Source organism: Cherax quadricarinatus, chromosome 30, assembly GCF_038502225.1.
Source record: "Cherax quadricarinatus isolate ZL_2023a chromosome 30, ASM3850222v1, whole genome shotgun sequence".
Taxonomy (NCBI): domain Eukaryota; kingdom Metazoa; phylum Arthropoda; class Malacostraca; order Decapoda; family Parastacidae; genus Cherax; species Cherax quadricarinatus.
Window position 1 is genome coordinate 8,679,785 of NC_091321.1, and position 13,570 is coordinate 8,693,354.

Sequence of the window (13,570 nt, forward strand, 5' to 3'; positions counted from 1 at the left end):
CAAACATCTCTATGACATTCCCCGTGTCCAACTAAACCTTTACAAAAATTCAATGTATGTCAAAGGCCCTAAAATCTGGAACACCCTACCTGAAAATTCTAAAACTGCAGACACATTCATCACCTTCAAAACTACCATCAGAAAACATCTTATCTCCCTGATACACCCTGTCAACTAATTACACGAATACCACATGGTGGTTAACACTTACACTCACTCACCCATTTGACCATAAACAGAAATATCAATCTCAATCTCAAAATAATGAATCTTAACTAGTCATAAGTTGGCCTGTGATACTCCAATACTGAAACTATGTATAGTGCCAAAACAAAAGCATTCACATTGCTAAACTCACAAACTAGTATTTAGTCACTTAGCCATAATACCAACTTACCTCATAATTTTGTAATATTTTAAACTTAAGATTTAATTTAAGTCTGCCCGAAAAGCCTAGCCATGCTAGGTGTTCTAGTGGTACACTCTGTAATTATTTTACTACATGTAAACCACACAATAACCAAATTCTGTAAACTCAGCATTGTAATCCTTATAGAGAATAAACTTTGAGTTGAATGTATACAGGCCTGGCTGACATGAATGACATACAGTAGGGCCCCACTGTATAGCGTTTCAGTTTATGGCGTTCTGCTAATACGGACTTTTCAAATTATGACCAAAACTAGCTATACCGCTCCCCCACTGACTTTCTAATATGGTTACCACGCCCCACATGGTTTGTTTACATTCTCTGTGAGCTCTGCGTCTCTCCATTATGTCTAGAAACTTTCCAAAATTTCAAGTGTTTTATATATACTCTGATAATTATACATGTACTTGTGTACCTGTACTTCAGTAAGAGTGTCTTATGTCTCAAGATACCATATTAGTAATGATGATGATAATACTCAATAATAATCAATGAGGCACATTAACCCTCAAATGGTCCAAACGTATATATACATTCTTACGCGTAGCACCCCAAATGTACATATACGTTTTATTTTTCCTGCCTTCAAATTTGGCATGATTGGCCTGAGATGCCTCGTCAGTATAGAATGGGTCCTAACACTCAGTGTGCACAGCATTAAAAAAAATCTGGGACCACTTAGTACCTTGTGGGAGCGCCAGTTAAACTGAGCGCCAAACACCAAGGATTTACTGATGTAATGTCATATTAACACTCCTCTTTTAAGAGAAAGTGATGTTAACCCCAAGTTTAGGGTGTGTCGATCTCTATCTCTGTCTGTCTATCTCTGTCTTATCTTGTCTGTCTCTGTCTCTGTATCTCTTTCAATCTGTCTCTCTCTTTCTGTCTCACAGGTACACACAAATACAAGTATACATAGTGTAAATTACCTAGGATAACCCAAAAAATCCAGACAAAGTGCTATACTCTGCTTGAAGATACGAGTAAAAGTGATGATGCAGTCTTGTGATTCTCTGAGACAGAGAGCTAGATGGATGGACAGATAGACAGGGAGCTTGACAGACAGACAAATAGACAGACATGTCTGTGTACCAGCAAAAACAAAGTAAGGGCAATGCTCATCATATGTCACCTCTAATCTTTTCTTATGCTGCACCCTCGAGTATGCTCATCAAACGTCAGTTCTTATCAGTTGTTTTCTCATCTTATCACGTCACTGTCAGGGATGGACTTTGTTTTTCATACTTCAAGGGAACTTATTATTACCTATTATTATTATTATTACCTATTCTTCTTCTCCTCCTCCTTGTCCTCCTCCTCCTCCTCATTGTTATTATATATTTCCAAATATCCAAAACATTGCTGGGACATACAAATACTTTGTATATATCCCAAGACAATAGTAAATGGCCAAGGCAGGTGTAAATGTCCACCTGTCAGTGTGTTTGTGACAATTTGAGTACAATTTCAGTACCTAATACTAGTGTCAGAACAAAGACTGGTTATAAAATGACAAGAACTACTACAAATTGTAATTATCAGAACATAAAAATTATATAAAATAATATGAAAAAATATAAAAAAAGGTGTATCGGCAACACTTCTGCAAGCGGCAGGACTCGATGTTGCTGTCACGTGAGCATTCAGTGCCAACTTCTCGGCCTCATGTCTCAGTAATTTTTTTTTTTTTTTTTTTTTTTCAAAATGTATATATACATTTGGACCGTTTAATTCAGTTCAATTCAAGTTTATTCTCTATAAGGGTTACAATGTGGGGTTTACAATTTTTGGGTATTGTGTGGTTTACATGTTATAAAATATTAATTACAGTGGGGGCCACTAGGACACCTAGCATGGCTAGGCATTTCGAGCAGACCTAGATTAATTCTTAACATTAAATCCTTACAGATTATGGTATTAAACCTAAGTGACTACATCATAATTTATGAGTTTAGCAATGTGAATGCTTTTGTTTTGGCACAATACAAGGTGTCTATATTGGAGTATCATAGGCAAACTTATGACTAGTTAGGATTTATTATTTTAAGATTAGTATTTCTGGGTTTATAGTCAGTGGGTGATTGAGTGTAATTGTGAACCACCAGGTGGTTATCATGTAGTTAGTTGTCGGGGTGGATCAGGGAGATAAGATGTTTTCTAACTGTAGTTTTGAAAGTGATGAATGTGTCTGCAGTTCTAGAGTTTTCAGGTAGGGTGTTCCAGATTTTAGGTCCTTTGAAATGCATTGAATTTTTGTAAAGGTTTAGTCGAACACGGGGAATGTCATAGAGATGTTTGTGTCTGGTGTTATGCCTGTGGATCCTGTCACAACTATCAAGAAAGCATTTTAGGTCAAGGTTAATATTGGAATTTAAGGTCCTGTAGATATAGACTGCACAGTAGTAAGTTTGGATGTTCTGTACAGGGAGTAAGTTTAGATCTATGAAGAGTGGAGGGGTGTGTTGCCAGGGATGGGATTTAGTGACTATTCTTACTGCGGCTTTTTGTTGGGTTATTATTGGCTTTAGGTGTGTTGCTGCAGTTGAACCCCAAGCACAGATAGCATAGGTGAGGTATGGATATATAAGTGAATGGTATAGTGTGAGAAGGGCAGTTTGCGGTACGTAGTATTGTATCTTGGAGAGGATCCCCACTGTTTTGGATACTTTTTTTGTTATGTGTTGGATATGGGTGCTGAAATTTAGGTTGTTGTCGAGGTATAGGCCAAGGAATTTGCCCTCATTATGTCTGGCAATTAGAGTGTTGTCGATCTTAATGTTAAGTTGCGCAACACCTGCTCTGCTACCAAACATGATATAGTAGGTCTTGCCAGTGTTAAGCCTAAGTTTATTGGCTGTCATCCAAGTCGATATTTTGAGCAGCTCCTCATTAACAATGGTATTGAGGGTGGCAAGATTAGGGTGGGAGATGACATAAGTCGTGTCGTCAGCAAAAAGAATGGGTTTCAGGTGCTGTGATATGTTTGGAAGATCATTGATGTAAATGAGGAAGAGCAGAGGTCCAAGGACACTTCCCTGCAACTCCAGTATCAAGTGGCCGTATTGATGAGGCTGTGTCTTTAATGGTGACGTACTGATACCTATTAGAAAGGTAGGATTTAAAATATGCAAGCGCATGGCCTCTTATACCATAGTGGTCAAGTTTGTGGAGTAGGATGCCGTGGTCTACTGTGTCAAACGCTTTTCTTAGGTCAATAAAAATTCCTAGCAGATATTCCTTATTTTCCAATGCTGTGTAAAGCAGGTCTAGCATTTTTATAATTGCATCATTAGTGCTTATATTTTTCCTGAATCCAAATTGGCAGGGGTTGAGTATGTTTTGTGACGTTATAAATGAATATAGTCTCCTGTGCATGAGTTTCTCGAAGATTTTGGATAGCAATGGTAAGTTTGATATTGGCCTATAGTTGTTTACATCTGTAGGGTCACCACCTTTAGGGTTAAATGTCATATACTATTACATAAATATACACATTTTCATTAATCCATCTATATTTTTTCAAAATTACATAAACACACTACGTAACATATAAACATGATAAATACACCTCACAGTAGAATAAATTAACATAAATATGAGATGTGGTAGCCAGACAACTTGTAGGAGTGACAACAAGAATAACATTTTCTCTAGTCCAACATCACAGAAAATGTGCACACTTAATATTACTGGGGGTAACTGTAGAAAATTATTCCTTTCGTGTACCTTCACCCAGAGCTTCATTTCTTCTAAAAATGGTGTAACACGAGAATGGGAGTGTTGCTTTTTATTCTACCATTTCAACGTGGAGACAACTTGTACACAAAGTAAAGTGTTTGTATTATGGTATAATACAATGGAAATAAGTCACACTGACTTTTTTGGGTTATCCTAGGTTCTTTACACACATGCTGCTATGTATGATAATCTATATAACTGTATTTGTGTATCCCTGAATAAACTTACTTATAAACCAAAACCAGACACATTCATCTGGTTTGTTTACATAACTCTACGTCTGTCCTCTCTCATGTACTCACTCACTCTGCCATTTATTAGCTTTATCTTGTTTACTTACCTTTGGCCCTACATTAAGACTACAAATATTTTAATGTAAGTAATGAGTGAACTGTATATGCATTTTATCACTCTGGGATGCTTTAAATGTCATAGTACATATATCATATGTGGGTGGGGTGGCCTGATATGGTAACCTGGCTGGCTGCCATACCTACCACACCTGATTTCTTAAAATAAGTACTACTTATCTCACCCTACATTAAGACTACAAATACTTTAAGTAATGAGTGTACTACATGGCGTTCTGCTTTACAGCGGTAGCCTGGAACTTAACCTGCCATGTAAGTGGAACCCTACTGTACTACTATATAGAAAGCCCCTTGTTATGCAAAGCATTTTGGGCAAATTAAGTCAGTTTTGTCCCAGGATGCAACCCACACCAGTCAACTAACACCCAGGTACCCATTTTACTGATGGGTGAACATGGACAACAGGTGTAAGGTAACATGCCCAATGTTCCCACCTTTGCTGGGAATTGAACCCAGACCCTCAGCATGTGAGGGTCCCCTCTTTCAAAATGGGTGACTTGTCTTGTCAGTTTTTCACCTCACTAAAAGACAAATTCAGGCAATTTATTTTTCTATGTACCTTTCAATGTGAAAAACATGACTTTCTCCCATTAGTGATTGATAGTACTAATAGTTTTCCATGATATAAACTTCCAAGAAATACAATATTGTTGTCTTGCTGGATATTTGTTGCAAGTAATGATTTGGGACATGAATCTCTTCATATAATAATCTACATGAGATCAATACATTTTCATCAATTAGTTGAATTAATGAGAACGTGTTCCTGGGAAAAAAATTCTTGCCTTAATTTCTTTACTATTATTAAACTTATGATATGGCCCATAAAAGTATCTAACAAAAGCAGTCCATGCAAGTCCTAAAATGTTCTTGTTTTCAGTAATATTTTAGCTGAGAATAAATAGTAATCCAGTATTCGGACAGCTCCTTTGTTACTTGAGTGCTATAGTAAAGAGATATTTTTTGTTTTCAGTCTCCATGATTTTAGCATTCCATATGATTTTTAGCATTCCACATGATTTAAGCATTTCATAGATGCATTTTCATGCTAAACATATACCAGTATTCTGCCACACCAATCTTGGAGCTGTCCATTGTGGCAATGAGTTTTCCCATTGTTTTACCTGTATAATTACACTTTCATTTCCTGTAATACATTAGTCTTATTAAACTCCCAGATAGAGGGCAGATATGATTTGTCCTACTCCTACTTGTTAATGTAGTTGAAGGCATACACTAAGATAACCATTTTACTGGCACTGAATACATGATCAGGGTTGTAAGTTGTAATTGTAGTCAGCAGTAATTGTAGGCAAGGTCATTTTCAGCCACTATGTGGTCAGCAGATTCACTCTCCAAAAACATGAGGTTGGATGTTCCTCTTAAAACTGCCAAAGTACCTAAGCCCTCATAACTGTAAAACACAGCCACAAAACAGTCTACAAAAAATCCAAGCATGAAGTGCTCACAAGGTTGGGAACCAGTAATGCAGAAGGAAACAATGAAGCAATGAAAGAAAAAAATGCAACTAAGCAAGGCAAGAGACAATGTGCTTAAGCAAAGGAGACAGCAGCAGGCTATATGTTAACCCATATGCCTGCCAGATGAGGCAGTCAGCTTCACTAGGACGATGGTTCTGAGAACAGAGAAAGAAAGTCCATATGATGATGTCACCAGAGCAGGTTTTCAGATGAAGACCCCTGCAACAGTTGATGTACCTGGTCAAATAAAAAGATGAATGGTCTCCATATCACAAGATCTTTGCCGTGAGGAAGAAGAGATTGCGAGAGCTGCCCCCCCCCCCCCCAAAAAAAAAAAAAAAAAAAAAAAAAATTGTCAAAACCATGGGAATGCCAGAAAAGATTGTCAAATCAAATCCCATAGGTCTCCCAGTACATGACTGTAATGTGAATAACATAACATTGAGCCCTTCAAGGAAAATATGGCATTACCTTAGGATACATTATGTGGTAGTGTTTAAATAAGGTGGAACACCTACTGTAGCTTTAGGAGTCCTGTACATGTATGTTCATACACTGAACACATCATCTGATTAAGACCCATGTCAGGAGATATTGCATTGTTTCCTGATGAAATTACTACAACCATCCTTCATGGGGATGCCTTGATGAGCTCTTGATCCAAGAAGTTTAAGCTATTCTCCCCTCATTTAAATCAAGCATAATTATCTACCATTTCCCAGGTGCTCTATGGATTTAGCACTTCCCCATGAAACATAAAATCATAGTCCCACACTTGGCATTGCCAACATAACTAAGGATATTTCCTCTTGACCTGTATGGTCACTCTAAGGATATTGTGCTGGGCTCTGGAGAGGTTAATTCTATACTTAGGTGAATGTGCCACGCATGACTGAGATTATAAAATTAGATAAAAGAATCACCCTGCCTGGGGTCATAATTCAGTAGCAGTACAGTACATGTACTTCACTCTGCGTAAATGCGAAAAGATATTTGGCACATGCGACCTAGTAAGGCATTTGCCCAGTCATTTTTCACTGATATCTTCTGTTTTTGTTCTTTGATGATCTGAGACTTTGCAATGAAACTACTGCTACTGTGACTTTAATGTCTGCAAACACCAGGAGGCTGCCTTCAGGCTAAGTCCCTGCAACCAACTGCAGATTCTTGATCAAGATCCACAAAATTAGATCATCTGCTGAGTACAACTTAGCAAACCTCACCCTTCCTAAAATTGAATTCTAGTACATACAATCTGAATAAATGACTCCTCTCTCCATTTTACAGCTGTATTGGCCATGTTGTAAGCTATTGGTACAGCTCCAGGTGGGCCACCAGGACTTCACCAAAGAATACATTGGATATACGAAAAGAGCATTTCTGCATCAAAAGCCTTGTGACCCACGGATATCCTCCTCTCTCAGCTGTTGTCACTGTTATTCCTGACTAATCTGCACAGAAAATGACCACAAAAGACCTGTGCATGTTACATAAGAGTGGCAGCTTGTGTGCCCACATGTGCAGCTGAAGCAGAGGCACTTATTATTAACCAAAGTAAGAGCAAGAGTCTCTTTACTGAGCTTAGAGAAGCGAGTAATTGGTGTAAATATGTGTAGGTTGTTTTCCAAGTGGGCCATTAGGCTTACAACAATAAAAAAGCATCCTTCAGATCCTCAAGACATGTATGTATATGCCATGCTCTTCCAAAAACTATATAAATAAATATTAAAGTGGGTAACCCCATTTCCTCTTCAACTGTATATACCTTCAGAAAAGAATTTATTACCACTTGATGGATTTCTGGCACTCATACTAACTGGGGTAAAACTGAATGCACTGAAGCTGGGAAAAAATTACAGCACACAGTTGTTGGCTCCTTCAATACATCCAGTTTTCTTAAGGTGTTTCCTCTCCTCCTGATTATTGCATGAGATGCAGTTTGCTGTAGCATTTCAAAATGGAGCATCACTAGGCTATGTTTGGCTCAGTGATGCTTGTTTGGTCAAGATGCTAGTTGCATACAGGAGGTGCCTCATGAGTACCACTTTTGTATGTGCTGAGGTGTTGAATAGACTGCTTTACTTAACTATGTTCATACATCACTTGGTTTTCTCAAGGTTGGAAGAACTTGATTAGTGCTTCTCTGGTGAACTCAACAAATTGTGTAGAATGAATTAAGATATGTACCCCACCATTTGCAGCATCCTAGAATGTAAGCCACCCACACCATGTTTATCCATCCCTGGAGTGGCACAGATTTCAATCTTGCCTGGCATAAGCCACCAAACCATAATCAAAATACAGTATGATAAAAATAATAATGAAAAACCAGAACAAATTATATATATATATATAAATTTCTCCTGATTATGGAAAGGTTTGAAACAATGAGTGAACACTGGTTCTGAATCAATTACTTAATGGTTCCTCAAATGTTTTCATATCCTTCCTAAATTTAAAAAAAATTTATTCTTTAGAGCAGGATATATAATACCTAATTTTGTAGCTATATTGCCTTAATATGGCTCTAATGACATTAACACTGGAAAATCATAAGAGAGCAGCAAAAAAAAGAGAAACACGAGTTCAATAAATAAAGTGTATACTGTATTTTTCAACTATTCTATGATTTTCCTTTTTAATTATGAATCATGAGTGTCACCATGGAGCAAAAACACACTCCATTTTTTGCATCAAACAGTCATAGTTTCTTAACTCTGACTATAATGTTGATAATATTGAGAATATTTTATAAAAATTCTATAGGATTTAAATTTGAATTCTGAGTGCCAACACCAAATACATGGGCAACTCATCCAGCACTAAACTGCCCAACAGTAAAATACCCATTGCCCAACTTCTACACTTTTATGAACTGGCTTAAAAATAAAATGTGTACTGACAAAAACACCTTCCATTCACCTGCTACTCATAGCCTACTCTTACTGCCTGCTACCCATATATCCTCTGCAGTCTCTATGAGCTATGTCACTGCTTCTTCAAAATCATTTAAGTACATACTCCATAATTCCTAACTTCCAATAAGTTCATAAACTCGACATACCCTCCAAAAACCTAATAATACCACAAATACCATATATTACTGGAATTAAGTTGTCCTTTTATTACAAAATAAGTGAGACTGAATTGTATCCCTACTTTACAACAATTATTTTCATGAAAAATTCTCTGCCCCACCCCCTTTTTTATTTTTTTTTTACAGTGAGGAAGATGGTGACTGACCTGGGTAGGAGGTGATCCTCCCCCTCACATATCAATTACTACAAGCTACTGAGCCTAATGGTTTATGTATTTCCCAAATTCCTGTCATATTTATGTTACGCTGTCATCCTTCTCAAAATAGCTAATTATATATGTACAGTATTTTATACACCTATAAATCTCAACCTACTTTTTCTTACACCTCACAAGATTGCTTTTATACCAGTTACAATGAAGCAATCTAGGTCAAACTCGTAATCTTTCCTACTGCCACAGTCGCTACTCACTTCAAAATACGCTTCACAGCTGGGGTATCATCTTCAGTGCTGGAGTGGTTGTCGCCAGTAAGATGTTCCAATTCCAGGGTCTCAGTGTCCCTTGAAGAGAAACAGGGAAGAGTAAGCCACAAAAGCTGACAGCTGAAAGGAGTGAGGCTAGAAAGCCAAGTGATCCCAGACTGAAGGTGAAAACGAGACAAGAGGAAAGTGGGGCATAATTTAAATTTGGACTTATGCCCCAAAAAATGGTACTAAAACAAACTCAAGAAAAGATTAAGATGAAAAGTCAGAGCATAGAAAGGTACAATGAAGGAACATAATCCAGCATAGCACATTCATCTGAGAACAAGATCAGCAGTTATACAGAAATAAGAGGTGGCTTAAGATGTAAAGATAACTAAAAAGTCTGAATAACAGAGAAATTGTGCAAAGCAACAGACACAAGATCTAAGAGAGCTAGTAGTGGAGCCGGTGACATTGGCCAGATACCGCTGGACAACATTCTGGCAACCTGATTGTCATTCAACTCAAGGTGCCCGATGATATTGACAAATTTCGTTAATAAATCGAAGACAATAACCTGAAAACACTGGTTTATTTTGGAGTTTTAATGTCTTGCTTTAAAAAAAAATATTAGGCATGAGATTATAACTAGAAACTAAACTAGATGTTTGGGTACAGACAAACTATGCACAACAAGCTTTTATTGGGACTACATTTCACTGAGGGTTGAGTTTTCTTCAAGCTGATGACGACTTGATGAAGCTTAATCTTGAGCAAACTGTAATACTAATAAAATGCTTCTTATGTATAGTTTCTAAATCCATAACTGGATTATACCTTAACATCCAAACTAGAGGTTATTTAAAGGAATAAGTATTCTTGGAGCTCATATGTTAACTGGTTTTTATATCTCAGCTGGAAAATACAGTAAATTTCCTGCATAAATTTGATGCAAAATAGAATATCTGAATAACAGAAGATGTAAAAGTTTCGTTTTATGTGTACGATGCTGCTGGTGTCATGAGCCACACAGCGTTAATGCAACAATAAGATTATTAGTTGAATTTTTCTACAAACTAAAGTCTATTTTCTACAGGTTTAACACTTTATTCTACAAGAAGCATATCTTCATCACTTCATAATTCATTCTCTATGCATATACAGTATATTAACATTCAGTGTTCACATTTCATTAACACCACTAAATCTAGATGACAAATAATACACATGTGCAACACCCGGGTATCTCTAATGATCACTATGAGTAAATAGGATTACATGACTATATTCATATTTTCTACTAATATATTCATATCTACATATTTTTGACATTTAAAGCCGACATACTGATTTGCAAAATAAACAATGACAAAAATAAATGCTTAATATTATCGTGCAATAATAGATGAAGTTGAGATATACCCACCCCAAGTCTTTCACACAATATGTGAAACCTAAGGAATACTGTTAAAAATACTGCTATGAAACAGAAATAATTTAATTCTTTATTATTAATGTGTATGTTTATATTTTTAAAGAAATTAAGCAAGACAAAGGCAGTCAGTGCATGAGGTGTGATCAAAGCAATTTTCTTACGTTTTTCTTCCAGTAAAATTGTCCTGTTCCAGAGTCTCGATGTACCTAGAAGAAAAAGGAAGGTAAGATCAACTAGAAAGGGTGCCTGACAGCCAGAGTGAAATGAAACTGTGCTAAGCTCAGCAAAGTAAAGATGAAGAGTCTGTATTCTAAGTGCTTTAGTTTTTGTTGCATAGAAGAGGCTGCAAAAGAATTATGAAAATACGTTAATTCTAGAAGGAAAAAGATTCTTGAGTTCCAACAGATATGGAGGGAATTGGGCAAATGGTGTTTAGAACTGATTATTACAGGGAATAAATAAAAATGCAAAGCTAAGCTTTGGAGTACATAAAAAGCAAACATTAAATGAGATGAATACTGATGTTCTGAAAGAGATATTTAGATGAAAACAGTTATGATGACATGAGCCACTCTGAATACAATGGTCATAAAGTGGCTAAGAAATACTACAAATGAAGCACCTACCTTGTGATGTTATGATAAATAAAATTATAGTATTTCATGTGTAGAATGATGGAATGTTCAAAATACTGTACTTGTCTCATTACAAAATAACTACAAAAAATAAGCACATATTTAAAAAAAAAAATGACACCAAGCATGAACAAAGAGATACCTTTAGTTGATGAAAAAGTCTGACATGTATATAAAAGCAAACAGATAAACAATAACAGATATGGGAGGAATGGACAGATAAATGGGTAATTGTATGGGAGACAGCTTGGCAGACTAATTTATAAATTATTAACTAGACAGACAACATTGATGCTAAGCTTGACACTTTGCAGTTGTAGAGTTGAAGTATGTCCTATCACAGATCTTAAGTGCAAGATTGTAATAGGAGCAAAGTATGTACCGATACTATGTTGAGTGGTATTGTGATATACAAAGCGTCTTTTAATAAAATTAGGATTATAAGATGGAAATTCAGTGGCATAACTGAATGCAATACAGTGCGTTGTCGAAGTATCTCGAACCTTTAAATGACTAAGTTATCTATGTAAAAATGAATCACTTCGGTGTACTGCATCAGCAAATTTCATGCCTTAACATGTACCAAATTATAAATATTTCCTGTAGCCTATATATCAGAGCAGAAACACTATAATGTATTAACTACTGATACTTTCCATATGAAACTTGGCTTTAAAGTCAATTTTAAGTTTTAAGAAAATGTTATCCATGGAGTTTGTAAGCAGAAATTTAATGAAGCGTTCCTTTTTAATATTTAGTAACTATACATTTCTGTTAGATGGAAAAGATATACAGTAGATAATTTTACTACTTTCAATGCACAGTTATATTACATTACCACTTTAACAAAAATATTGCGTGTATTTAACAAAACTGAACCAATGTCAAAGAAGAGGGAGAGTTCATTTAAATATGTACACCTACCATCCGACCTACGACCGAGTTCGGTTCCGAGAAACCGGTCGTAAGTCGACTTTACTACTGAATATCAACAAAACATTTTTGTAATGACTTTATTTTATTGTTTTATTTTGGTATTTCATGTTTTACTTTACTTTTTATGCTGTTAGTACTGTATTTTATACTGTAAGGTTTAGGATAAACACTGTGTACAACACAAATAGTTGTTTATTTCCCAGAAATTTGGCATAAAAAACACGGTCGTAAGTCGAGTGGTAGGTATATTATGAAAACATTTTTTTTTTTGTGAAGAACAGTAAAAGCTGTCATTCTTATTATGCTGATATACTGTATTAATAAGAAATCATGATTACCTTGCCCTCTCTTTTGTGCAAGTGTATTTTTAAATTATTTTTGTGTGTATATGATAAAGAAATATGTTTTAAGGATTAAGCTTGCCAAAATATACAGAGTATATATCCTTTTTCTTAAATGAAAGCCTTGAGTAGCTGATAAACTAATGTCTTGTAGGTTTTGTATATTGAAGTAGTATTGCAAAAGAAGCAAAGGGTTAAGATGATTTTCCCACTGATGGTTCTCTATTGCAATATTCACAGGGTGTTTGAACCATCCAGGGATAATATGAGTCCATTTTTTTTTTTTTTTTTTTTAAATCTAATTACTGAGCTTGAAAATTTGAGACCTCCCAGCGACTATTTTTCCTGTATAGTGGTATATTCCCATATGGTTGGTAATTCTAGGATCTAAAAAGCTGTCACAAAACAGAATGATTAACTAAACAAAACCAGAAGAACCTCTCCTCCAGCCAACTGATGCTGCCAACAAATTTATTGTCTTCTTCTCGACCGTAGGAACAAAGCTAGCAAGCAAAATCCCAAACTCAAACATTCAATCAAAAGACTAACTCACTGGCAGCTACCCAAATACTCTATTTTTAGCCCCAACAAACCCTAATGAAATCTTGCTCATCATCGAAACACTAAAGAACATGGCAGGAGATCTAAATAACTTACCACCACTCATGTATAAATAAGCCTCTCACATGTCACCAATTAT

The 13,570-nt window shown here is 36.0% G+C and overlaps 1 protein-coding gene across 3 annotated transcripts in view; it reads right to left on the bottom strand.

Moving 5' to 3' along the window:
- The window catches only part of LOC128692622 (uncharacterized), a 422,893-nt gene that overhangs the window by 136,129 nt on the left and 273,194 nt on the right, over window positions 1-13,570 (bottom strand). For all 3 annotated transcript variants that reach the window (XM_070089869.1, XM_070089868.1, XM_070089870.1), the window contains 2 exons: window positions 11,120-11,164; window positions 9,530-9,619 (listed from right to left, as the gene is read on the bottom strand). In XM_070089869.1, the coding sequence (XP_069945970.1) occupies window positions 9,530-9,619; window positions 11,120-11,164 (135 nt within the window). The remainder of the gene's footprint in view (window positions 1-9,529; window positions 9,620-11,119; window positions 11,165-13,570) is intronic.